This window comes from Protomyctophum bolini (assembly GCF_963924005.1).
Source record: "Protomyctophum bolini genome assembly, chromosome: 6".
Lineage (NCBI taxonomy): Eukaryota > Metazoa > Chordata > Actinopteri > Myctophiformes > Myctophidae > Protomyctophum > Protomyctophum bolini.
The window spans coordinates 17,174,376-17,201,483 of record NC_137867.1 but is presented as its reverse complement, the minus strand read 5'-3'; the positions used below and the strand labels follow the sequence as shown (position 1 = coordinate 17,201,483).

Here is a 27,108-nt window from a genome sequence, read left to right as displayed (position 1 = left end):
CAGACTAGAAAAGTAGAAAAAGTAGTATTCTAGTATTAAATCTACTTAATAGCCTAACTAGAATAGAATAGAATAGAATAGAATAGAATGAATTACAGTACTCATTCAATGGCTCTGGAGGAGAGACAGTTGTGACAGTTTCCCTTGCGCATGCGTACCACACCTTTCCGCGTAGCCTCTGTTGACTAGAGTAACTTCCTCATTGGGACTGGGAGAGCCTTCTTGGCCGAGCGACGTTTCTCTGTAGAATAACTTGCATTTTGCGACTCGCATCATGTCCAAACCTCCTCCGAAGCCGGCCAAGCCAGGTAAGGATAGAATTACGATACTTTGTGATGGATTTCTCCCTTTTTACAATGGTCCCTACTCCCTGCTGAGTGCGGCGGTGAACACACCTTGGCAGCTAATATCAAAGCTGATGGATTGGGAGGGTGGCAGTCGGTGCGAACTTTTGACACATTTCAGTCGATAGTCTGTACGAGTTTGATCATCCTGTAGTCGATATTCTACAGAAGCTGTGTGGTTGTTCACTTTAGTTCCTGATGCAGTTCATAAATGCAGCAACGTTGTTTATTATATTATAGCAAGCAATAGCAACCAGAAATCCACTAGTTTCAGACAGTTTCAGCCAAAGGCCTCCTCACCGACCGACTTCCCCCTTAACCATCATCCATGCAGAGAAACTGCAGGTCGATGGAGAGGGACAAAGGCTAAAAGTGCTGATTAATCAATATGGTTTGCAGTGGCATCAGTCATGCTTCCTGGGAGCTGATCATGTGCTCCCTGTACCCCCCCTTCTTGATGTATAAGTACATTATAATGAGCAGCAGGTTTTCCTCAGCAGATTCTTCATCATACTTTGTGTACTAACTGGCAAATGATATGGCCACGATGGAAGTTAATTGGCATCTCAGTTTTGCAAGTTTGCTTTTTTATTCAGCCCCTCATCACTATTTAAAGGTAGAGTCAGTGATTTCACTTAATTCAAATATCACTTATTTTTTTGTTTTGTTGTGATAATCCTCTCTACTATAGAGTGTGCTGACCATATAAGGAGTTCCTCCCTGTCCCCAGTTAACCCCTGGGGGTCAAAAAACCGTAGGTTTCGTTTTTGTTCTCTATCCTGATTGGATGAAAGCTTGTGTCCCAAGGCAAAAACGAAACCTAAGGGTTTTTGACTGAAATCACTGACACTGACACCCCCTTTAAGAAATCATCAATTATCGCAAAGACCCACTTACTTGGTGATGTTAACAGGTGTGCATGTTCATTCATTTCCCTAGTGTTTAGCCCCTCTCGGGACCCTCTGTAAAGCTTTTCTGAAATTTGGACGATCACTTTACGTAAGGTCCCTTCGTAAGCACACAATAGAACGCAGCTGTACATACCCTCTGTTGCGGCCGTGCTGCGGCCCGCTTGAGTCTCGGTGAGATGTTTCAAAGATGCATAACGCTGCTATATAAGACAACGGAAACGTGGTAGAATTTTCATTTGGAGCAGATGCCGTTAAGTATTTTTAACTTTGTTTGACCGTTTTGGCTGCTCTGAAATTCTCGCGGAGACATTCTAGCTGAGACAGAGCAGATCAGAGACAGGAATCAGGGACGGGCAGCTTCAAGCTAGCCACTCTCGGTGCGAGAGGCGGTACAATGGGAAGTCAATAAGGAAGTCGAGGAAGAGAGAATTTCAGAGCAGCCAAAACGGTCAAACAAAGATTCCACCATAGACATGTTATTAGCTACTTTCTGCTAAAGAAAGTATCCGTGCCATGATATTTCTTTCTAAGTGTTGGAGTTTGGAAGCACTCGTTTTTATTAACCGGACGTGCTGCTGCCTCCTGCAATATGTGCCAATTTGAAACGGGTGGTACACAAGGCTGTTCAGTGACTTCAACAAGCGCTTCAAAACCGCAACACTTAAAAATAATCACCTGCACAGAATTTCTTGACAGAATGTAGCTCATAACATGTCTACGGTGGATTTCTGTGAAAGCTTTGCAGATTGAAAGAGGATAATTATAGCTTGCCCTACAGCTGCAATGTTCGTGAGTTTAACATTGTTTAATTCGAATTGGATCAATGGGCTGTCAATGGAGGCTTTAGACTCTAAAGCCTCCATTGACAGCCCATTGATCCAATCTAGAGTTGCAATACCCTCTAAAGTTTAGAGGGTATTGCAACTCTAGATTCATCCCATTATAAGTGTTGCAAATTGCGGCTAACTTTTAGTCTCGATTTGATGTTTCACTCACTGGAAAATATTTGCTCTTGCTTACTTATTGAGATATTTCAGAGATGTTCAGGCAACAGGTGAAGAGGTGCAAAGGAAAATAAAAAATGTAACAAGAGTAGACATGACACATTCCTTTTTAATACGGGTTTATCACCCCGAATTATGAAATCTTTAGCAGCAGCCCCCTTTGAAATAGGCTACCCGTTGTGATCGGTCTTGCTTAGACCCCTTTAACACAGGCTTGTACACACTTAAACGCATGCACAATGCACATACACACATTCAACACTGGATATCTTGGTTTGAATTTGAATAAATTGACTGATGTAGCTTAGGTGTAATACAGTAATAACCTTTTTACAGGCTGGTCTCTGGAAAATCTTTGAGGCTTATGCTGCATGCATATACAAATCTAAGGTGGAACAGGTCTCTGAAGAGTGAACAAGAAGCCACACCCACTGGCCACTGGTATGGATTCTGGGAAAGATTGAGCCTAAAGCTCTAGTCTAAACCAATTCTTTATTGGCCCAAGGCTGCAGAATAAGGCACCAGGATTTTCCTGGTGGGTTCTGTTTTTTCTCCTGCCTAATATTGAACCAGTTTCCACTGAAAAGAGAACCCTAAAAGTTGGTTCGGAACTAGAACCAAAAAATGGCCACTGTTTCCATGAAGGCACCATGGTTCCAAGAATCTAGAACAGAACCAGTTCTTGAACCAAAGTTCTTTTGGTGGAAATGGGGCCTACGAGAGGCAGGCCTTAGTCTAGATAGTGATGTTGTCGATTGGGGTTTTGGGTTGAAGGTCAAGCAGCAATCTCTGGGACCAAAAATAGTGCTGTTGGAAAGCGTCCTGAAATATGAATGCATGGGGGGGGGGGGGGGGGGGGGGGGGAATAACTACTGTATATGCAAAGAAAATACACAACGTACACCGCAGCCTCTTGGGATTCAGCTTGTCCTGTATAGATGGGCAGGGAAAGAGAACCTGAGCATTTAAAATGCTGGGCTAGTCAGCACAGGCCTCTGTGTGTTGAGAATTACAGGACTAGGCCTGTCGAGTAGCCTCGCTGGGCTGGCTGTGTTGAACAGAGCCAGGCTTGTCTAGTGGCTTAGCCGCTTTAGAAACGGCCTCTTCATTCTGGAACACTGGGGGAGTCTGTTGGATACAATCATTTAGTAACGGGTTGCTAAGTAAGGCCAAAATTGAAGATTTAGTGAGCTACAGTTTTTAGACCAAATATACAGTAGATACCGGTAGATAGATAGATTTATTGAATCAGCTCATAAAAAAAAATCAGCAAGAAGCACTGGCCTTGTTATTATTACAGTCTAGGGCTAGGCTATAGCTTACAAATATATTATATAGGCTACATCAACTGCAACTAGAAACGGTAAAGCCTGAAATGTAATTGCTTTGTACTGGTAGTGATTGAACAAGATTTAGGCTTGTCTAGATGTTTGACTGACAAGTTGGCACTAATGTGGCATGGGGGGGGCTGTTCATTATGGTAAATTCATCTGCTTGACCCATACACCCTTACATACAGTACAGTACCGCAGTACAGTACATGACAGTGAATCGACACAATTTAAGGACTTTTACACCTTTTTAATATCTCAAAAAAGAAAAAGACCATGACTCCATCAAAAGTAAACTACAAACTATACTATAAACACTGGTCAAAGTCAAACATTGGGCAAATAATATAAGAAAGAGGCAAATATTGTGAAAATAGCTGATCTACAAGCTCACAGCGCCTCACAAGACAGATAAACACGTTAAATTAATCTGTGAAAACTTGGGGTGGGGGGGGGGCACAGCCTGAAAAGGTTGAAAACCACAGCAGTACAGTGACAGTCATCTATGTTTTGCAGAAAATAGCTGACTTTTTACAAATCCAGAGTACTTTCCCTACACACACACACACACACACACACACACACACACACACACACACACACACACACACACACACACTCAAATTATATTAGGCCTACTCGCTTCAAGGCGCTTGGAAATGTGTATGGTCTGTAGGAGAAAAACTAAAAGAGGGATTCTTTAAGTGCTTCTCCTCAGCCACAACCACTCAGGTGGCATTCCATGGTAGCACAACTTCGGCCAATGGGGATCCCATTTAAAACATAGGCAGCTTGCTGTGGTTCGTTACTAACATATATTTGCATGCACAGGGGGTGAAGGGCTGCCAATGTAGGCTATATTTAGTTGTTTTTCTAGTTTTTTAGGCCACGTTTTTCAGAAGCTAGACTGGGCAAGATCTCAATTGACTGGGCCTGTGCCCGAGTCCCTACACTTAAGCTGTGCTACATTCTCATTATTCTACATTTTCATTACATTACTAGTCTTGTTTCCTTTTGCTACTCCATGTGGTTGTGAAATGTGGCAATGACACAAAAATATTAGCGGCTATTCCATCAATTTCTTTTTCCTTTTATTTATTTATTTATTTTTTATATTTTTTATCCCACGATTTTGCAAGCCAGTTTTTTCACCCAGTGCCAATTATCTAATGTAATCCTTGGCGCTACATTTCCTCTGCCAACCTGGGGGGGGGGGGGGGGGGGGGGAACACAGGGAGAACATGCAAACTCCACACACCCTTTCGCCAACCCCACCTCGGGTATAGGCACTGATGACGCGGAGGAGGGAACCAGGACCTTCTAGCTGTGAGGCCACAGCACTACCGAGTCCGACCGACTGTGCCACCGTGCCCCCGCATCAATTTCTTTTTTGATTAATTGACTAATCAAGAATACGGCTTAAAATCTATTTATTTTTAATCTTTTAGCTAATTAGTATTTATTCGCAAATACTATAGAGGGTATGATCACACGCATAACCTTTATATGTGTCCGTCCATCCGCGTACAGTACAGCTAATCTCCGGCACTGTTTGCCCGGCCGATGCCAAACTCCGCACACACACTCCCTGGATGCCAATTGCCAACGACTATCCTCTGCCCCAAATTCTTTCAACGGCTTGTTGTTATAGCGCCACCATGAGGCTGTTTTTTGATAAACACATTTCATTACATTACTAGTCTCGTACACATTTTATCTATACATCACACAAATCAGTATTAGCACTATCTCTAGTCATGTGATCAACACGGATCTGACCATTTCCCATATTCCATCCCGATTGGCTAAGATTGCCTTCCAAAGCTTGCAGGATTGGTCTGTTACTCCGTTTGGAACAAAATGCCACAAATCATGAACACAGCGTGCGATTTCCGTGAAATTATACATGCACATTCCTACTAGGCAGAGGACGAAATCCCACTAAACATTTTTCAAATCAGCCTCATGGTGGCACTATAACAGGCCATTTTACGATTTTTGCTTATGACATACCAAAGTTAGGCATATATCAATTATTTTTAGTTCAATTAAGACTAACTGTTGTACCCCTAAACAACTGTCATGTTTTTTTACTCATTCTAGGTCAGGTAAAGGTGTTTCGAGCCATGTTCACTTTTGATCCTAGAACGGTAAGATTTGTTTGCCATTTAGATTTTATAAATCAACTGATTGTTTATATTGTTTTAGTTATTAATGAATACAATTGGTGAATTCCAAACTGTACATAAATGTACAAATTTACCCACAAATCCTTGCAACAGTTGGCACTCCCATTTTTCCGTTTGACCAAACCTTCGATTCTTTTTGGTTCCTCAGCCAGACGAGCTGTACTTTGAAGAAGGAGACATCTTGTACATTTCTGACACCGTAAGTCAGACATCCATCAGAGATCATTTAGCCATAGTATAGCCATACTATGTCTAAAGGCAGGTTCACATGCTGAGAATAACACATCTGCAAGGTCACAATGCATGTAGATTCCATTTTTGGCACGTAATACCATTGTTCGACAGTTTATAAATTCAGCATTCCCCTTCATGTTCTGTCTCATTGCCATGTCATATTTATTTCTGTTTCTCTCTTCTCTTCTTCACGTCTTTCTTTCCTATTGTGTCCACCATGGCATGCATATTTCAGCTTCTATTACTCTTCATTGCTGCTGGTTCCCACAATCTTTCAGTGTGTAAGAAACAATAGCACTGTATAGTCTGTATGATGTCACTGCCTGTCTGCCCTCCTTAGAGTGACAGTAATTGGTGGAAGGGAACATCCAGAGGAAGGACGGGACTAATCCCTAGTAACTACGGTGAGTAGATGATGTTAAAAACCTAAGATCCTTTTGAACATCATCACGTTGGTCACAAAACTATTTCAGACAGTTAACAACATTAATCTTGGCATCACTATTTTTACTCCTCCAAAAAACCCCGTCTGGTTCTTGTTTAATTTGATTGTGCTTCCACATCCACTCGTGTGACTAGTGAGGCGCTCCTTAATAACAATCTTGGGTCCTTCACAAACTCTTATATTTATTCATTGACCTCTCTCTCCTACAGTGGCTGAACAGGCGGAGTCCATTGACAACCCAATGCATGAGGCAGCCAAACGAGGTGAGCTGACTTTCTCCAGACTTGCATGTTTCAGTTGTAGAGGCACCACGACATTTGCATTTTAACAAGTCTCTTTTTTTCCTACTTTGTTTTGTTGTGTGTGTGTGTGTGTGTGTGTGTGTGTGTGTGTGTGTGTGTGTGTGTGTGTGTGTGTGTGTGTGTGTGTGTGTGTGTGTGTGTGTGTGTGTGTGTGTGTGTGTGTGTGTGTGTGTGTGTGTGTGTGTGTGTGTGTGTGTGTGTGTGTGTGTGTGTGTTTTTTCAGGCAACCTCAGTTGGCTGAGGGAGTGTCTAGAGAACAAGGTGGGAATCAATGGATTGGATAAGGCTGGAAACACTGCCCTCTACTGGGCCTGCCATGGGGGACATAAAGGTAATGAACCACTGTGACCACATAATAGGGGAAGACCAATTAAATATGCAGATAGGATGGAACAGTTACCTCTTTGAAGCATTATTGAAGTTGATCTTAAGGTGGTTGCACACTGGATGCGTTTTTCGGAAAACCGACGGAAAAACACAGCTAAAAATCTGAAAACGCGTCCAGTGTGAATGGACCTTTATTTTCAGAATATACCGGTATAAACCCAGTATGTTCAGAATTAAATAATTAGACCTATTATAGTTATACTGTAGGATGTAACTGTGTCAAACTAGGAGTTTTTAATGTCCAACACCAAACTAGGTGTTGCGTTGGAGCATAAATATGTGAATAATTAACTGAATTACTAAATTAATAAAGCCGTTATTGAAGGATAGCAATTAGAAAATTAACTATAGATGAGGCGAGCACAACTTGGAAACAGTTACTTGTAACTTATGACTCTGATTCATCACCATTCCTTTCCTACATCATATTTATGACAATTCATGCCATTAAGTAAATTGTTTCTTGTTCGTTACTGTGACAGATGTGGTGGAGCTGTTACTGGGCCAATCCAATGTGGAGCTCAACCAACAGGTTAGAACCAGTTAAGACTAACATAATTCTATAACGTGTTTTAACCACGATGTGGCGTCTCTAATTTGTCACACACTTTTAGATGGCTGTGAATACAAGTGTTAGAGGAGGCTGAACAAACAGTCAAAAAGGACACGCACATCTATACCTATAGGCTGGGTGCTGGATCAAAATAAAGTCGTAAAGAAGAAATGATAACAATTAAGGTTCCCAAAATATCCGCAGCCCTTCCTCAGACCTTACAAGTTTGCCTTGTACCTTTGAGTTGCCCTTTGGTATGCCTGTCACAAAAAGTTGTATATCTGGATGGATAATAATGACAAGGCGGACATCTTTATGCAGCGTTCTTGATAAAAATGAACCTAATAAACCTTACATGCCATGAGTTGGGTTACAGCAGATCTCAACTGTAAATGAGCATTACGCTTGATAGTTTACAGTTTAGCATGGCTGCATCCCAGGGGTGACAAAAAAGCAGGTTTTACCTGTGCAGTGCAGCACAGGTAAAACCCTTTCCTGATTGATTAGGAGTACTTTCTTTTTGAGTACTAGCATATACATAGCAGTGTTAGGTTACTGGATTACTGCCATTAAAAAGAATCCTGTTATGTTACGTAACAAGATTACCTTCTGAGAAAAGTAATTTGTTAGATTATTTTGCGTTGCCGACAATTAAAACCCACCCTGGAGGGAGAAAATAAAAGTGCAGCCTACCAGACAGTGTTGTGTGTTGTGGAGCTGCTGGGCTTGCCTAATTTGCATTGACACTGATCTCGTCCTTTCCCCAATAAATCCAAAAATAGTGTAGATATTTCCACAGCCATAAAAGGATAAACTCTTCATCTTTTGCATATGGGTCACTTTGTGTAACACTGTGTGACACAATGGTGTTGCTTGCAGCCTTCACTTCTCCGTTGACCGATCTCATTCATTCAAGAAACTGCGCAAATGCGTCGGATGGATTATTTTTCATAATAGAACAGAAAAAAACTGAAAAGCCATGAACAAAAGCAAGGACTCGCAACTCACTTTGTAATGCTCCAGGTAAATTTATTCACAATCACAGCAGGCAGGACATACAACGTTTTGACCCGTATTGGTATTTCTCAAGTATAAATGAGAACACGAAATGATTCATTTTATACAGTGTGGACAAAATCTGGTGTTGTGGGGTCGCTCCAACAATTTCAAGTGATTAGAAACATGATTGACAAACATTTCTTCACATTATCAAAGTTAGTGCACAAATATACATTATTATTTTTTATATCGATATGATTTTAGTAAGTGTATGAAAGTAGAAAAATAGAAACGTTTTAAAAACAATAAACAAAGCTGGGTATATCAGTATGTCAACACCCATTTGCTCTAAGGCCAAATAAATGTGGTCCCCCTAATTTTTGGGACATTAATATAGTATCCACAATCAAAAATCTGTTTTCTCTTTGAAAAACCACAAAGAGAAACAGAAAAAGTATTAAAGCTACATTATGAACTCTATGTAAACATCCAGTGGCTGAATCTAAAGAAATGGCCTAATATCAAACTTCATTGAGTCCTACGGGTGCCATGGTTCTAAAATGTATCCACCATCGCTCTCTCTTTAATAACAGGTTATCTATATCTCCCCCTCGTCTTGGGAAATGCACTTGTTCTATTCCCAAATATCTAAGAGTAGAGACATCGTGTTTGTGCCTTTTTGGAATAATGTGCCACTGGGATTTCTTCATCCCCATTTCTGATTGTACTCTTTGTACTACTGTGTTCTGCAATACGCGTTTTTAATGCACGTGTTGTTTTTCCAACATAGGCTTTTCCACAAGGACTTCTGAGCAAATAAATGACATGAGTAGTTGTACGTACAAATAAGGTCTTAAGTGTAACTAGTAACGTCATTGTTTTTGGAAAAGGTAACAAATTACTAAAAGTGCAAACTAACTCGGTGGGTTACTCCGTTACCCCAAAAAAAGTATTGTTACAGTAACGCCGTTATTTATAACGCTGTTATCCCCAACACTGATACAGAGTATACATTTTTATGCAGAAGGGATAGACACTGGAGCAGCTTGGACAATTAAAGCCTTTTATTCAGCTGCTAGTGTGTATAGTACAGTAGTACAGTATTTTTAAGTGGTGCAACCACTTCATTATGTAGCTTTGTGTGTGCCTGCCTGGCTGGCTGTGTCTGAGCACGAACATAGCATTTGGTTGGTTTTCAAAACCAAGTGTCACTGTTGTGCAGCCTAACACACACATCTGTATATATGATGATTTCAGGTGTTACAGTACAGTACAGTAGAGGGACCCCCTGGGTAACTCCACACGGTAACTCTGTCATTTCTCAACCGTTTCGGACGCGGGGCGGCTCACCGGAACCGGCCCGGCCCCCTGGGTGCGTTCCTGGGGGTCTGGATGTTCCGGGGACCACCCGGGGACCCCCACACGGTAACTCTGTCATTTCTCGACCGTTTCGGACGCAGGGCGGCTCGCTAGAACCGGGCCGGCACCCTGGGCGCATTCCTGCGGGTCTGGAAGTGCCAGGGACCCCCCGGGGACCTGAACAACTATTTACCGTATAGAATATTACCATATAACAGAGAGCCAACTGCCATTGGCTCATTGAGAGCACAACACAGCCCTTGCTACCTCTGTGTGCCTCCCTAATGCCTCCCTAGTCGCTGCCACTTATGACTTGAAACGTCAGTCATTTCTTACTAGCACCTGAATAAAAAGCTTTAACTGTCCCAGCTTCTCCAGTGTCTAACTGTCTATCCCTTATTCTGCAACTGTTCTCCTTGCCCCTGCGATGCACCGGTTTAGCCTTATCGGGCTGTGGCGTGCTGGGAGACTCCCTTTGTTTATAAGTATTTTATATGGCTGAGGGTCTCAGCTGCGTTCGCTTCCCGCGTTTGCGCGTCTTACTGGTATATTGCTAATGTATTATATTTATTTTATATACAGTATCATATTCTGCAGAGACCATGCCTAGCAGTCATTAAAAACAACCACCAATTATTAGTCAATTGCATTGTGCCTGCCCCTTAATGTTGCTTAGAAAGTCAGTTACCGTATTTGCAAAGTTGCTATATGCTCATACCGTTCAGGTTATAGGAACAATGTGGCTTAGAAAGACAGCCCATTGCAAAGTTGTACAGGTGACAAGCAGCAAAATTATTGATAAATATACAGGGGTGTTTCTTTCCATCAGCGCATGCTTTACATTTAGTATTTGTGTCATTGACTCTCATGACACCGTCTCTGTACTGTAGTTATTTTGCATATTCCAGGCATGTTTGCCACCACAGGTTAAGGCAGTGGCTTTGGTGGTGAATATCTAGGGAATTTAGAAAATGAGACCCACTAAATTCCCTGATATTCCATGACTTTTGTAAATGATGTGACATTCCAGTTTCACTGAGGCTCATTTTTCATTGTGATAATGAGGATGATTCATGCAAATGTTAAATATGTTGTGTTTCAGAATAAACTTGGAGACACTGTTCTGCATGCTGCTGCCTGGAAGGGATACTCTGACATAGTAGAGATGTTGCTGAATAAGAGTGAGTATACAGCTTCATTATATATTTTAGTACACCAATGTGCATGTACCACTTTCAGAACCCTGTGTTCTGTGTCTTTCAACAGTACAATAGCTCCCAGGTATACAGTGTTAAATCTGTGTGTTTCAGATGCAAGGACAGACATTAAGAACAACGAGAAGAAGCTAGCTCTTGAGATGGCCACCAACGCCCAGTGTGCTTCACTTCTCAAAAGGAAACAAGGGAGCAGTAAGTCACAGCCAGCAGCAGGTGGCAGCCTTGCATCCTTCACTAACGAGATTAGGCACACACACACACACACACACACACACACACACACACACACAGTCACACACACACACACACACACACACACACACACACACACACACACACACACACACACACACACACACACTTTGTTTTGAATTTGTGTTTTTCTGTGTTTCAGACATCACCCGATCCCACAGCAACGCAGAGGAGTACCTGGATGATGAGGATTCAGACTGAGTTGTTCATGTTGAAATGTTACCACTGTCATTCCTTTCAGTTCAGGGAGCTCAAGAGCATGTCGTTTTGCTACAAATCTAGAATGGAATTCTCATCCGAGTTTGGATTTTGATTTCCATTCTAGCTCTGTAATCTGCTCAGTCGTCAGGCCTCTGCCCCACGTCGATGTGAATTTCACAAGCATTTAATTAGTGCCTTTTTCTTTATTTTTTATTATATAATTGTCTTCAAAGCCAAGTGCATTTTCACATACAAGGATCTTTCCCCGGAGCACACCGTGGGCAGAGGGATGGGGGTGTTTGTGGATGTTATAGCAGTGGGAGGAGGACTATCATTTGGAGACATGCATTCCAACAGTGTGTGTTTTTTAATGTATAAATGGGGCACCAATATAATGCAGTCAAGGACTGAAAGGAGATTTGTCCAAAGTAGATTGCATTCCTTCATGGTTGTATTTGGTTTTGGGGCATAAGAAGATAAGATATACAGAATCTTCATATATTAATGTACGTGGGAATTTTAAAAGCAACATGTTTGTAAATCAGACCTCAGGACATTGCATAGATGAAAGAATAATTGGGACGGATCACGGATTATAATCAAAGTAATATATTTAACACCCCTCTCATTTGGGATGTGCTATGGGAACCGATGGGGACCTGTTTTCCTCTGCTTGCTTGTAGATATGATTGCAATCAATTAGAGATCATATCTTGTGGGCACCGTTAACAGCATGGGGCTAATTTAAGACTGTATGTACTGTGCTTGCTAATGTCTAACATAAAATACTCCATTAGAATAGTGTATTATTGATTATGGGTAAAACATATTTTAAATTGGACATTGGGAGATGTGCCCAGGTAAAAAAATATATATTGTGGGTTGATTTACATTCTGGGAGTTTTTTTCTGTTTCTATTTATCAATGATCGCTGCTTTCTAAACCACATGTAACTAAAGCTTCCATTGTACAGTGTGGTTAAGGATTGAATGGGCCTACTGTTCTTTTCAGTATATTTGTGTGAATGTGAGGAATGTTGTGTTCTGACCCTAATGAGTTGTTTTGTTCTACATTTCTATCCAAGTGCTGTATCTGTTTAAAACTATGCAATAAAACAATTTTCTTAAATGTCACTGTACAACTGAATCATGGATACTAATGGAATTTATAATAAACCAAATGCCGTTTTATTGTGTAATGTTCAGGGCTGAGGTCTGCCAACACATCTCCTGCAGGAGTCTCCTGCATTTTGACCACATCTACAGGACCTTAGAGTATAAGTACAGGACCCCTGCATTGTCATTTCTCCTGGATTTGGTATCACTCAAAATTCACCAGAACACAGGAACTTACATCTGGAGGGTGTCTGACTCTGGGGCCTGGCAATGCATGCAATCATACAGAGCTGTTCACTTATGAATTTTGCTTTTTAATGGCTGAAACTACCCATAATTTTCCAATGCTAGTAAAGCAAGCCTGATAAAAGCATCAAACTCCCAAAATTCACCAGAACAGACAAAATTACATCTACTCGAAGTTCAAGGTTGTACTTTTATTTTTTACCTTTTTTATCTTGTGTACAGTAAGAGTAAAACTTGTTTTTGTTTGGCTTCCTTCAGACATATGCAGCAGCAAATATATAATTTAACAGCAAACAAATGGATAGACGAGTGCAAAAAAAAGTTAAACTGTTAAAGGGTTTCTGGGGGAGGACCCCCAGACCATAGACATATCCGAGACCCCCGGCCGCTTGGGGAGTCTGTTTTGGGCTATAAAGAAGTGTATATTTGTACGTCTCTAAATGTTATGATGAATTGAACATGGTGGACCCTATTGTAAACAAGTGTAATGTGTATGGTGTCGTCCACAGTTAACAGTTTTGTATTGAGTTGTGCTTGAAATGTACTGTAATTCTCCAATCTGTTAAATACTCATCAATCATGTTGCTTTGTCAACAATGCCAAGAGACGGAACCATAACTGTATCTCCCCAGTCCCACGTCACTTAATTGTCACCTTTCATGACATTCTTTTGATTGAAATATTTATTAACAGTTTGCAGAATTACAGTACATTTCAAGCACAAACTCTTGACATTATTGAGTACACCGTTGGCGTTATTCTGCCATGTCTGCTAATGCTTTTTAGTTTTTACTTTCTTATACATGATACAACAACTGCCAATGTTGGTGAATGGTGACTTATTCAGCCTAGATCCTTCTTTGGAGTAGCTGTGGTGCGTTACAGACGTGCTCGACGCTAACAAAGAAATATGCCAAGGATTTTGTAATGACGTCACAGATAATAGGACAGTAGCCTCATAGACATAATAGCCTGGTGGCGCAGAGCCTGGTTCTAACCGCACTTCCGGGTGACGGTGAGGTCACATACGTCTCCTTAGTACCTTTATTTTAGACTCATCGACTCGATGTTACAGTAGTAGTATAACGTTCTTCTATCTGCTCATTCTGCTGTGCTACGTACCCAACCTCTGGAACACGGTGTGCCGAGTTTTGATTAACGTCGCTATCGCCACGTTTTATTACACGATACCTTTGGCCTGCTTTATGTTTCACGGTTGGCGTTGTTGCATAGCGTTAATTATTTAGCTACACTGGATCCGCGAATACAGTCGCCTCAGATTAATTGCTAGCAAAAAAGCTAATAACAAGTTAGCCGAGCCCCGCCGGTATCTTGCGACCACATAACGCGACGTTAGTGGACTACAGTACTCATTGCGTCAGGCTAAAAATACACTATTCTTGTCCCAGCCATACTCTGTGCCCACCAAAAGTGGCGAGCCACACCGGGGCTACGTGTCTACTGTCCACGTCTTTTCCTAGTCATCTCGCTGGGAGTCTGCCACTCTACATGGTCGCTACAGTGAATCCAAGACGACTGGAAGAGCGAGTCGGAACCCGAGGCTGTGAGCCGAGCTGGCCTGAAAAATATCGTACCCGGCCGGGTGGCCTCAAGTCGGCTTCCCGAAGTGAACGTACCGTATACCACCGTGGCTGCTTGGTGACCCAATATCAATTGGCACCCATGACCGTGATCTGTCACCAGTAGCACAAGGCTCGGGGACTCCTCGGCCACCTCTATCTCAACATCACCGAATATCAACTTTTACAGGTCAAAGGACAAGCCTTTGTTTACCTTTGGTCTACCACCCGGGGTGACAGGATAATCGTGTCAACAGTGGAACACCATCATGACAGACGATAACAACGCAGACCATTTCATCAAGGTAATAAGAAAATAAATCCGAAGCCTGCACAATCATGTATGCCTAGAGTCTAGATGCATTAGACTGCCTCATATAGACTAGACAGCTGATCTAGGCTACTCGTTGGCAAGATAAAATCAAGTGCATTTTCTGTGTGAGCTATGACATAGAAATAACTTTTTGGGGATCAGTATGCCTGACCATAACTGCTTTTGTCAGTGACTGAACTATCTATCTAGATTAAGAAGTACCTTAGCCATTATGTTTTTGTTCTTTCACATATTTTACATCTCAGGCCTGGAGATAGTATGTTATTTATAATACACATGCTTCACTTAAACCAGCTTTTTTATGGTGTGGCAAAAAGACTTAGGGGTCCTGTTATGAATACATGATTTTTTAATCTGTGATGTTGTCTGTTGTATTGAATTAAAATGTGAGTCTGGATATCTTATCTAGAAACGCATTAATGTATAAGTTGTACACTATATCTTGATCATGCTCCAGGTGTAATGCAAGGGAGAGATACAGGATCGTTCATCATCCGATCCAGATAAGATATATTTTAATGCACAGTGTTAATGGGTCTGACTTTATCGTTGAAACTCTTTATTCAAATGCTTGTGGAAAGATTTTTCATGGCTATTTTGAATAATTCCTATCTCAAATGGTAGAATATTAACTACCATTTAATAGCAGCATGTACCATAGTTTTACATGGATTTGCAGATTCACTCACTCACTCACATACATTCACCTACATTGATTCCACTACGAAACTAGGGATCTAGTCAAGGTATGTTATTTTGATCAGTAAGTGCTATATTAAGCCCGATTTGTATCTTTCGTCCATTGCACTGCAGCACTAGGTGTATCAATTCATACAGACATTATCCACAATTTGCGACTGCAAGGCAGAACTGTCTGTAGTGTACTGCATCGGCTAAAATATTGACTTGTCTTGGACCCTGCATATTTCCCTACTAAGTTTACTGTTACATGCCCAACTGTGTAGCTTGACAAAAAATAATTAATCTTCAGCTGAAGAAAGTGACTATTCTTGTAATCTCATCACTACTAGTATAGAAATATTGCAGACAGTCTATTTAAACATAGCACATTGAATGCAGAGACAGAGAGAATCATTTAAATGAATGTGAGCATTGTGAAAGAGGTCTTTATCTTGTATGTTATATTGAGAGAGTTATTTTCTTTATATTGCTACAGTAGCTGTCTAGAACATGGGCCTCTATTTTGGGAGAATTTCCTCTTGACATTCATTAACAACTTTCGTACTGGCTTGGATTTCAGGGCAGTTCAAGCTGTTGTTGGCTTCTCCTCTCACAGTCGTTCATGTCAGCAGTAAAATGTGATCCTAAGTAAACTCCAATCTACTCTCACTATTGGGTGAAAATGTGAGAGGCCATGGCTTGAGAGGGACATAGAGAATGAATTGGGACGTATATAGTTTGTCTCTCTGGATCGTGCTGCACATGACCCTGTGACCCATGCGGAGTAATGACGACATGCGCTGTGATTATCATCAGACTCCGCGTGTGTCTACTGTGTGTGTTTATACAAAGCAGCTTGGACTGGCTTAGACCAGTGGTAGGGAGAACACATTAGACTACATGGAGACCAGGTTCCGGGAATGTGTTGGCCAACATGGTGTGTGTGTGTGATTCTGATATTCTAGTATTTCTTTGTGTACAGCACTTTGTTGTATAAAAATGTACTTTATAAATAAAGAGTGTGTGTGTGTGTGTGTGTGTGTGTGTGTGTGTGATAGATGTATGTGCATGTTTGTATACAGTACACACACCAGCAGTTAGCTATATTGCCCATGTCGGTGTCAGAAAAAACACCTTGAAAAATCAGGCCCACTTGTCGAGTTGCACACCACTGACACCAGTCTCCTTAACATGTGATAATTGTTGCTCTGTGTCTCCCCCATAGGAGATATCCATCCTAGAGGAGTACAACATCAACTGGACCCAGAAGCTGGGCGCTGGCATCAGTGGACCTGTCAGGTGAGCCTGACAACAGCTCCGTCTGGAGCTATCGCGGCAGGGGTAGAGCCTGTCCAAGTGCAGTGAAGATCACCCTTTTCGCAATATCGTATCCAAAAAGTAAAGGTAGTCAAATTTACACAATTTAGGCATTTAGCAAGCAGACACCCAGGCTCTTAATTCAGAGCTCAAGTATAAGGCGGTGTTTAGACGAGGATGTTGTTCATAGAAAACGGCAAAATAAAGTATCGTTTGCTGCTGCCATTTAGACGAGAACTGTGTAATTATTTAATTAACGACACTTTTATTCTGAAAGCAACCGGATGTCTTAAATTTGCTAGCTCTCAAACAGGAAGTTCTAGATTTGCCAGAAAGACGGAGCCGTGTTGCGCAGGGTTGCGTGAAGGGGATCTTCTTGTACGTGGGTGACTGGTCTATTTGGCAGCCCGTTACCGCCACCTAGCGACATTATAGCATTTTCAACATCCGTTTTCGCATTCAAACCGGAAGAAACTCAGATGCCAGTACTGCTCCCGATTCAGCAACAAGGGGAAAACACGGCACAGGTTGAAATTTAGCGACTTAGGCAGTTGTGTCACCCCAAACTAAAATGTTTAATTGCTGTGAAAAAAAAATCTAACATATGTTGTTGTCTTGGACTACCTTTACTTTTTGGATACGATATTGCGAAAAGGGTGATCTTCACTGCACTTGGACGGGATAACAGGATAATTCCAGACGGAACCTCTTCTCAGAGCTAATAGCAGAGGGTGAGGTTCCAAACGGGGCTATGTTTGATTGTGTGAATGAGATATTTCTTCTGACAAGTTAGGTCTGAGTGAAAAGGAACTTTCAGTTTGTGGTATGCAGAGTGCAGACTGCATGCATTGATGACATGTCACAGCAGCACTGTCCACATAAGACGTGCTCCTGTGCCATTCAAGGTTAACATAGGCAGACCACAGACAGTTGTCAGTACTTGGCCTTAACTGCCGTTGGCAACTTGACATACTTTTGAGTTTGAGAGATAGATGGGGTGTCTACATGTCACTCACTCACCTCCAGTTGCACACTCCACCTCCTTTACACATTAACACTCAGCAAGGAACTAGTGAAATGCATCTAAATGAATCCAGATGGAAAACTTTAAATGCTAATTGCGGCAGTGAGCTTTGTGAGACTAAAATGTGCGGTGCCAATCAAAACAGGGTATTTCAGTACCAGCTCTGGCTACATGTGTAGTTTGCTCACTTTGCTGTCAATTCACCTCCCTAGTGTCGTGTCATCTCATCCATGACACATTAACACACACTAAGAATATGAAGGAGCTGGAAGTTGATCAATTATCACTGGACCAGGCAACATACTAGATCAATCTGAGAGTTAAAATGCTGTGCTTAATGTCCTAGAGTTGTGCAATGTTTACAAATTTAAGTTTCAGTATTTCGTACGGTATGTATGCTCACTATGCTGATATTAATAGTTGACTCGGTCTGAACTCTGAATGAAAGCATTATATTCTCAAACCTGCTCAGATTTTTGACTCTGGCAAAGGTATAAAAATGGTTATTACCGGTATATCATTTTCCAATTTGCTTAAATGATATATATTAATGATAAAACATAAAGCCAGTGAATAAAACATATCGTAGATGGAGTAGAGCAGTGATTCCCTAACCTTTTCAGAAGAGACCCAAAATATTAATTTGATGTTTCCCTGGGAGTCCGGGACCCAACCATACAAAAATACATGCTATGGAAGTGAAAACTCCTCTGCTTGCTTTTGTGAAACCTTGTTTTTCGAGTCACTGTGACTTCCGAGTCCCAGCCATGTTGGAAAAACCTTTACCAATATGATAAATGCTTTTACTCACCGTCTCTCCTTCCTTCTTTTTATTTCACTCTGATTCATCATTATTGTTATGTAATTGGGATCTTTCTGTTACTCACCTCTAGTCTCCTGCTCTCCTCTCCATATTTTTCTGATTCATAACGTATTTATGTTTTTTGCTCACACTGTCTCTCTGTGATTCATTAGTTGAGTACAAGCATCACTTGGTGAACTTTGTTCATAGCAGAATGTTCCTGGTGCTAATGCTTTCATAGTGTAATCTGAGTTCAAGTAATGTTGCGCAGCAGCTGGCCTCATGAGACCACAGTTGATTGATTGATTGATTGAAATATTTATTAACAGTTTGTAGAATTACAGTACATTTCAAGCACAAACTCAATACAAAGACTGTTAACTGTGAGTGGACGACCCAATTAAGCATTACACTTGTTTACAACAGGGTCCACATTGTTCAATTCATCAAAACATTTAGAGACATACAAATAGACACTTCTATGTAGTTAAAAAACAGAACAGGAATTCATCATATAGGAAGCAAAAAGGGAAAAGATACATATACAGTGAGGGGAAAGGTTTTAGAGAGGCCAGTTTCGAATTGCAGCCATCCGTAGGTGCCCTTTGAGAGTGGTTTTGAAGGAGTCAAGGGATTCACATGTCTTAATGCCGTTTGGTAGGGCGTTCCACATTTTGGTGGCATAGGAGCGAAAATAATTTAGTCCCTTGTTTGTGCCGAATCTGGGTTGTACATGGTTTGTTGCACTCCCTCTGGTGTTGTGGGTGTGGACTTCGTTTACATTAAGGAAGTATTTAGACAGGTACATGGGTATCTTGGTGGTGTATCGAATCTTGTGGACCAGACCCATTGCAAGATGCTGTACTCTGTCGTCGACCCTAAGCCATCCTAGCCTGTCAAAGTGGGCAGGGGTGAGGTGGGTTCGGGGGGTGAGGCCAAGAAGGAGCCTGACCAGTTTGTTTTGGGAGGTCTGGAGCCTTGTTTTAAGGGCCTTTGAGGTGCTGTGGTACCAAGAGGTGGATGCATAGTCAAAGAAACCTTGTACGAGGGCTCCTGTTAAGGTCCATTTCCAGTTCCATTTGTCTGCGCAAGAAAGACAATCCATCTTGTAAGGCGTAAGCTTATCTTATTCTACCTGAAACCTAGGTGACCAGGCCAATCAGTGTCGTTCTCAACAAGTTGTTCTGCAATGGCAACAATGAGAAGTGGCTGAATTAGAAATTAACTGATAGCATTGTTGCTTGTTAAAACTTGCAGGTATTTCTTAATTGAACCAGGTAAATGCAAAGAACGGCAGGAAAGGCCTTTCCCAAAACATAATGGCCTATGATATTTTCATAACTGGCTTTGGCAAGATTGTAACAGTTTAGGGCGCTCGTGTGGCGTAGTGGTAAAGTCCCTGCCCACCCACCACCACGGAGGTTGTGGGTTCTAATCCACTGTGGTGCATCCGGCTTTGACGTACATCCGTGCGAACACATTTGGTGGGATGGAAGCCCAGCGGGGATGTATTCCCACGGTCTGGGGCAGCACCGGTCAGCAGGGAGTGTTGGGCGGGAGGAGTAGGACAAAGGCTCTACGTCCTCCTGGTGGGGGCTCCTCACTGGCAGGTGAATCAGTTGGATACAGCAGCAGTGACAACAACACAGAAATGTGTGTGTGTGTGTGTGTGTGAGAAGGAACTAATTGGCATAACAACAACTAAATTGGGGAGAAAAAAAAAATCAGCTGGCTCAAATAGTAGTGAAGAAAGTTGCTCTCAGTAGTCAAGCCAGACAACAACATAAATCTTCAAATGCTACAGATATTACAAAAGATGTGACAGGAAGCTGTCTTCCGTTTTGTCATTTAAGTTCACAAAAGTATTGTTTAAATTAAAATGTAGGCAGATATACTGGCTGATAAACTTCTACAGCCAGTTGCTACAGTAAAGATCCTCAACTGGAACGTCTTTGTCTGTGTAATAATTGGGGATGGAGTTTATCTGCCTGTTTGTTCACGCAAGGCGTGTGAAGTGGACAGGACAAAAATACATTTATCACCAACCAGTTATTATATAATGGCAAACAGTGGTTCTCAAAGTGGGGTCCAGGGACGCTAAGCGTTCCTTGGGGGTTCTAAATGGGCCCTTAAGGTCCTTGCAAACTGCTGCGATTTTCAGGAAATGAAGCAGCAGTCTGCAAGGACCTTTACAGACATTTACCTCTGAGTGTACAGAGCCTAGAGAAGGACATTACAGGCCTTTTCTTCTCTCTTTGTTTGAGGTCTTTCTTTGTAAGCATTGTTGTTTTACTGTCCTGTCCTGTACCCTTCACACGCCTTGGGTGAACCAACAGTGAGATAAACTCCTACTGCCAGCAGCTGCTACAGTAAAGATCCTCAACTGTGTCTGTGCAGTAATTGGGGAACAATATAAAAAACTATATAAAATAACAATAAAAAATACAATAACTCACAACAGTAGTAATAATGTATAAGTTGGGTTATACATTATTTATATATACATTATTTATATGAGATAGGCGCCCCTATCTCATAGTGGGGGGCTAGCGCCCCTCACTGGGCACGGGGGGACCCGAATAATTTTAATTAATTAATTAGATTAATTCAGATTAATTTGTATTATTGCTCTTGTATTGATCTTGTATTATAGCATTATTATATTCAGCTATTAGTGTAGATTTCTGTCCTATACAAACATTAAATTCTCATTGATAATGAGAATTTTACGTCATAGTGTCTGAGCAAATCGGCTTAGTGCCTACTTTTATGTCCTACACAAACATTACATTCTATCCTATTTTATGTCCTACTCAAACATTAAATTCCCATTGACAATGAATGGAGACGTTTACGTCATAGTGAGCAAATAGGCATTGTGTCTATTTTACCTCATGATGATGTACGATGATAAGAGCGCCCCTCACTTCACATGGGTGTGATTCTTAAAATTGTAGGATAGGCGTCAAATTATAGAGCAGTCATACTATTACTATTGTTTGTTGTGTAATGTTACTACTACTGTAATGTTATTGTTTGTTGAGCAGAGCAATAGAGTTAGGTCTGGTTACAGTTTTATTTCGCTATGAATGGATATTTACATCCACATGCATCAGTATGCGTCTGCAGCAGCCTGTGTGCGTGTGCGTGTCCACCAGTTGACCTTGAGGCTTAATCAGGAGTTGTAGTAGCCACAGGATAATCTAAGCTCTTGTCTTTATGTATGTAAATCGTCTTCTTCTTTGTGTTATGTCAAATGTCACACATTTGAAATGTGAGTATATGTGTTCTACATGCTTGGCTGCTGTGTCGCAAGACAAATTTCAGTGTGAACTGACAATAAAGTACCATATCATATCATATCATATCATATCATATATCATCTAACAGACTGCTTGCAAGTTTGCAACATGGCTCTTAAAAAGGAAACTCATACTGTGGCTGCGTTCAAATTCATAGGGTTGTTCCCTACTCCCCATAGTTTGTTCCCTACTCCCTACTCCCCATAGGTTGTTCCCTACTCCCCATAGGTTGTTCCCTACTCCCCATAGGTTGTTCCCTACTCCCCATAGGTTGTTCCCTACTCTCCATAGGTTGTTCCCTACTCCCCATAGGTTGTTCCCTACTCCCCATAGGTTGTTCCCTACTCTCCATAGGTTGTTCCCTACTCTCCATAGGTTGTTCCCTACTCCCCATAGGTTGTTCCCTACTCCCCATAGGTTGTTCCCTACTCCCCATAGGTTGTTCCCTACTCCCCATAGGTTGTTCCCTACTCCCCATAGGTTGTTCCCTACTCTCCATAGGTTGTTCCCTACTCCCCATAGGTTGTTCCCTACTCCGCATATGGCATCCACACTTGGTGGACTCTTAATAGTGATGATTTCGGACAGTACTTCCTATATGGGGGGCACCAAGTGAGATGTCAATATCTGTAGAGACTAGAGCGCTATAAGTCTGCGGGTTCATGTACTTTTTATTTGCATTGTAGGCTACATATAAGAACTGTTTTGAAAAAGAAACAAATCATCCCGGCCATTTCACTCATATGGATATGAAGAATCGACTGACTACAAGAAACCAGTCAAAACATTAATGTTACTGCTGCTGAATTAAACCAGTCAAAACATTAATGTTACTGCTGCTGAATTAGAAACGGACTGTAAGTGACTGCAGGCTGTCATAAACAATAGAGAGCCACCTCATGGATGAATGAAGGAATGAATGAATAAAGCCTCTTTCATTGACGATGCTGAAGTAAAACAACATTATTGAAAGGGTTTTTACACTGGATTGTCACAGAAAATATTACCCTAATCAACATGAGTTAGATTTTAATATATTAGCACCCCTCACTTCACACGGGTGTGATTCTTTTTTAGTTTTATATGACGGGTGACATAGAATGAGTGCAATGGGGTTAAATATACAAAGGATCAGAATTTCATTGGTTAATATATGCCTTCACCTGCTCCAATCTTGCAGATCAGATCAGGGCATGCCCAGCCCAGCAAACTACTAAGAATCCAAGAACATCTCGCTCTGCTGTGGTCCTGTGTGCCTGTGGCAGTGGTTCTCAATCTTTTCAGGCTGTGATCCCCCCCAAAATAATCACATTTGAACTGGGAAGGGAACCCCCCTGATAAGCACTTGGAATTGTAGGAGTTAAGATATTACATTTAGTTTGACTTGGTTCTACAGATAAATATAGTGAAAATAGCAGATTGCTTGTAAATCAACTATTTTCAAATATTTGACAGTAATCGGTAATCCGTTTTTATAGTATAGTTTGTTGATTCATTAATGCAATGGTCTTAATTTCTTTCTTTTTGAGGTATTAAAAAAGTCTTCCTTACATTGTCGCCTCACTGTCATGTGGGGACCCACAGGTTGAGAACCATTGCTGTGTGGCATACTGAAATGTTTAAGACGTTGAGTGAGTTGTTGATTTTTTCTCCTCCTCCGTGCCCACAGAGTATGTGTGAAGAAGTCGACGCAGGAGCGCCTGGCCCTGAAGATTCTCATTGATCGACCCAAGGCCAGAAATGAGGTCAGTCACCCAGTTATGCTTGTGTTATCAGCTATTTTTCTGTCTCTGGCTGCCTCTCAGGCTCTCTATCGACATACTTCTGCCTCGGTCTGATCTGTTATGCCTGGCTGACCATTTTGGTTGTCAGACAGGCATACCTTGTTTTTCCATCAATAATTCTATCTGTGTGTTTTGTATCTGTTGTGAATACTATCTTTCCATAGCTCTCAGTGCCTCTGAGCTTCTCCATGTCATTGGCAGAACCCTGCTCAGATCAAGCTGCTTACAGTTACAGCGCTTGAGCAGGTCAAAACAGTCTTTCTTGCCCCATACAACACAGTCTGACACACACACACACACACACACACACACACACACACACACACACACACACACACACACACACACACACACACACACACACACAGGGCCATATCCTTGAGCTGTTTTTGTCCGCTGTTTGCTTCTAAAGTTCTCTATTTGTATTCTGTATTCTTCTGTTTTCTGCAGTGCACAGGTATAGTCTGCTTCCAGCCATGGTGTATTGTTGTCACCGCATGTCTTATAATTGCAACAGCAGACATCTTTCATCGGTCTGCTGAATATTTTACATGTTACTATTATATTACTATGTTCACTTTAGCTATAACAAATGAGACACAAAATGTGTTATTAAATATCTATGCCTTTCCAGTAGGGATGCACCGAAATTGAAATTCTTGGCCGAAACCGAATACCGAATATCCGAATATGATTAATATTATACATCTTTTTTCCTACCATTGCTGTCATGGCCGTACCTTAAAGCTACCTGATTTATGGCAAAATAAATGGTTATGGCAAAACTTAACTTAAATAATAATCACTATTATGGGTCCATAAAACATTTATTCAGCCCTTTTGAATGCAATAATTGCATACACTATTCGGTGATATATTTTCTGCCTATTTGGGCCGAAACCGAATAGGCCGAAAATGCATTTTTAGCCATTTTCTGCCGAATATTTTCTGCGGCCGAATATTCGGTGCATCACTACTTTCCAGTGTTTCAAACCTTTTGCTGTTGCTGCTTTGACACCTGAATTTACCTCTGGGGATCAATAAAGGTTTCTTACATTGTTATAGTAAGTGATTAATCATATTCCATCTCACCTCTGTATAGGTCCGTCTTCACATGATGTGTGCCACCCACCCAAACATAGTCCAAATCCTGGAAGTGTATGCCAACAGCGTCCAGTTCCCCCATGAGTCCAGCCCAAGGTGTGTGTGTGTGTGTGTGTGTGTGTGTGTGTACACTTGTTGCGGTGTAAAGATTTTCACACAGACACAATTCTTTCCTGAACACTGTTAATACTGAGGGAACATTTCGATGACGTCCCACTCTCCCAGCCTGTGGAGCGATCGGTTTTGATATCAATAATCTCCGTCCTTTTGATCAATCTTCGCGCTGGGCGTTACTAATTGAAAAGGCAGAGAACTTCGTCCTGTGCACTCAGGGTGTTAATCAATGAGTATTTGCACATTGCACGCACAGGAAGGCCCACCTTTCGAAACAGATGCCTTTTCCTTCCTCAAGTCTCTTTCTTCTACTTTTCCACAGAACTGCACTATAAAAATACACTTCAATAAAATACACCATTTCATTCAACAGTCAGAAGTATGGTTACTGATAGGCTACTGGTAAAACCACACACTGGCCTAGAAATGTGTGGGAGTTTGCACACGATTATCTTTTGCTATATTTTAGATCCTCCCTGTAAACCAGTTGCCTTCCCCCAATCATCATCTATCCATCTCTACGTCTATGTCTCCATCTGTTATCAATGTTGCTTTCTTCTAGAGCGAGACTACTAATCGTGATGGAGATGATGGAGGGTGGTGAGCTGTTCCACCGAATCAGTCAGCACAGACACTTCACTGAGAAGATGGCCAGCCAGGTCACTGAGCAGGTACACGCACGTGCGCACACATACATTCTCTGGCAGTTGACTACGTCTATTTTGTAAGTGTTTTACATATCGCGTTTGTCTACTACTTTATCAACACTTCTCCGCCCTTGTCAGTCCGTTTCTTGAGCTTTGCACCCAATAATATTCATTCATAGCTGCCCTCCTACGTGGTATTACCAATGCTTTTTTTATTTTTTGTTCTTGCTTAATGTAAATCGCTCTGGATTAAGAGCGTCTGCTAAATGCCTAAATTGTCTAACTAGCCTAAACTAGCTACTGTAACATTTGGGGCTGTGTCCACAGAATGCATTTCTTGAGCTGGCATCGCCTGTGTGTCTGTGACGCACTGCTTCTTTTGGAGAGGAGCACGGTAATTTACGATCCAACGTTAAATCGTTATCACAACCGTGAGAATGTTTATGTTGTTTCAGCTAAGCTGTGTTTGCTAATAATGCTGTTGACAGGACGTTCGAGCAGAGCAGCGGTCAATGGGTTTGAACGTTGCGGGTTACGATAAACATTGCATGCATGCGCTCTGGACATGATATTCAAAGAAAAAGTATTTCTGTGGACACAACCCCTTGTCAGCCTTGCAGTCAAAACTCAATGAACTCAGCAATGAATACCCAGTCCACTCAACGCAATAAGCTTTTTATGCAAAGATGTGACTGAGCCTCTTTCTTTGCACTTTTTAGATCAGTCAAGCGTTGGAACACTGTCACTCTATGAATATTGCACACAGAGACCTGAAGCCGGAGAATCTCCTCTTCAAGGACAATTCTCTGGTAAGGTATAGGTAACAAAGGTACACACACACACACACACACACACACACACACACACACACACACACACACACACACACACACACACACACACACACAAGTTTGCCAAGTCAGACCATTGGCACCATGTCACATGACCACTGCTGGTTCATAGTTCAACCCATATTCTAATAATGCAGGACACTTAACTAGACTTTCGTGGCAATAGCCACAATTCAATTGTGGAAATGGTATACAGTATGTAATATTAGCACCAGGCTAGCGCCTAACATACATTCTTGTACGGGCAACCCCTTCTCTGATATTTCTGTAACCCCCAAGACTCGGCTCTTCAAGAACCCCCACCTACCCCCGAGTGAAACACAACCTATCTTGACCTCATCCAAGAGACACTATTGCTATTACTACCCTTCTCAGTGCAATACCAGTGAATTACCTTCGTGTTTCTAGGCTTTCCACACAGAAATTGAAGATGCACAGTGGAGATGGCGTCACATCATGTGTTTGTTTTGACACTGCAG

At 41.6% G+C, this 27,108-nt stretch overlaps 2 protein-coding genes across 3 annotated transcripts in view; both read left to right on the top strand.

Annotated features, from left to right (window-relative positions):
• Window positions 1-168: 168 nt before the first annotated feature.
• Window positions 169-12,861, top strand: ostf1 (osteoclast stimulating factor 1). The gene is made up of 10 exons (XM_080765365.1): window positions 169-308; window positions 5,694-5,740; window positions 5,928-5,978; window positions 6,354-6,417; window positions 6,668-6,721; window positions 6,984-7,091; window positions 7,630-7,679; window positions 11,161-11,239; window positions 11,369-11,467; window positions 11,670-12,861. Exons 1-10 carry the CDS (start codon window positions 275-277, stop codon window positions 11,726-11,728), a joined length of 645 nt encoding a protein of 214 aa, XP_080621491.1. The 5' UTR covers window positions 169-274; the 3' UTR covers window positions 11,729-12,861.
• A 1,309-nt stretch (window positions 12,862-14,170) lies between these two features.
• mapkapk5 (MAPK activated protein kinase 5) overlaps window positions 14,171-27,108 on the top strand; it is a 29,541-nt gene continuing 16,603 nt past the window's right edge. For both annotated transcript variants that reach the window (XM_080766527.1, XM_080766526.1), the window contains exons 1-6: window positions 14,171-14,974; window positions 16,910-16,983; window positions 23,799-23,874; window positions 25,016-25,113; window positions 25,694-25,802; window positions 26,498-26,587. In XM_080766527.1, the coding sequence (XP_080622653.1) occupies window positions 14,939-14,974; window positions 16,910-16,983; window positions 23,799-23,874; window positions 25,016-25,113; window positions 25,694-25,802; window positions 26,498-26,587 (483 nt within the window). In that variant the 5' untranslated portion in view covers window positions 14,171-14,938. The remainder of the gene's footprint in view (window positions 14,975-16,909; window positions 16,984-23,798; window positions 23,875-25,015; window positions 25,114-25,693; window positions 25,803-26,497; window positions 26,588-27,108) is intronic.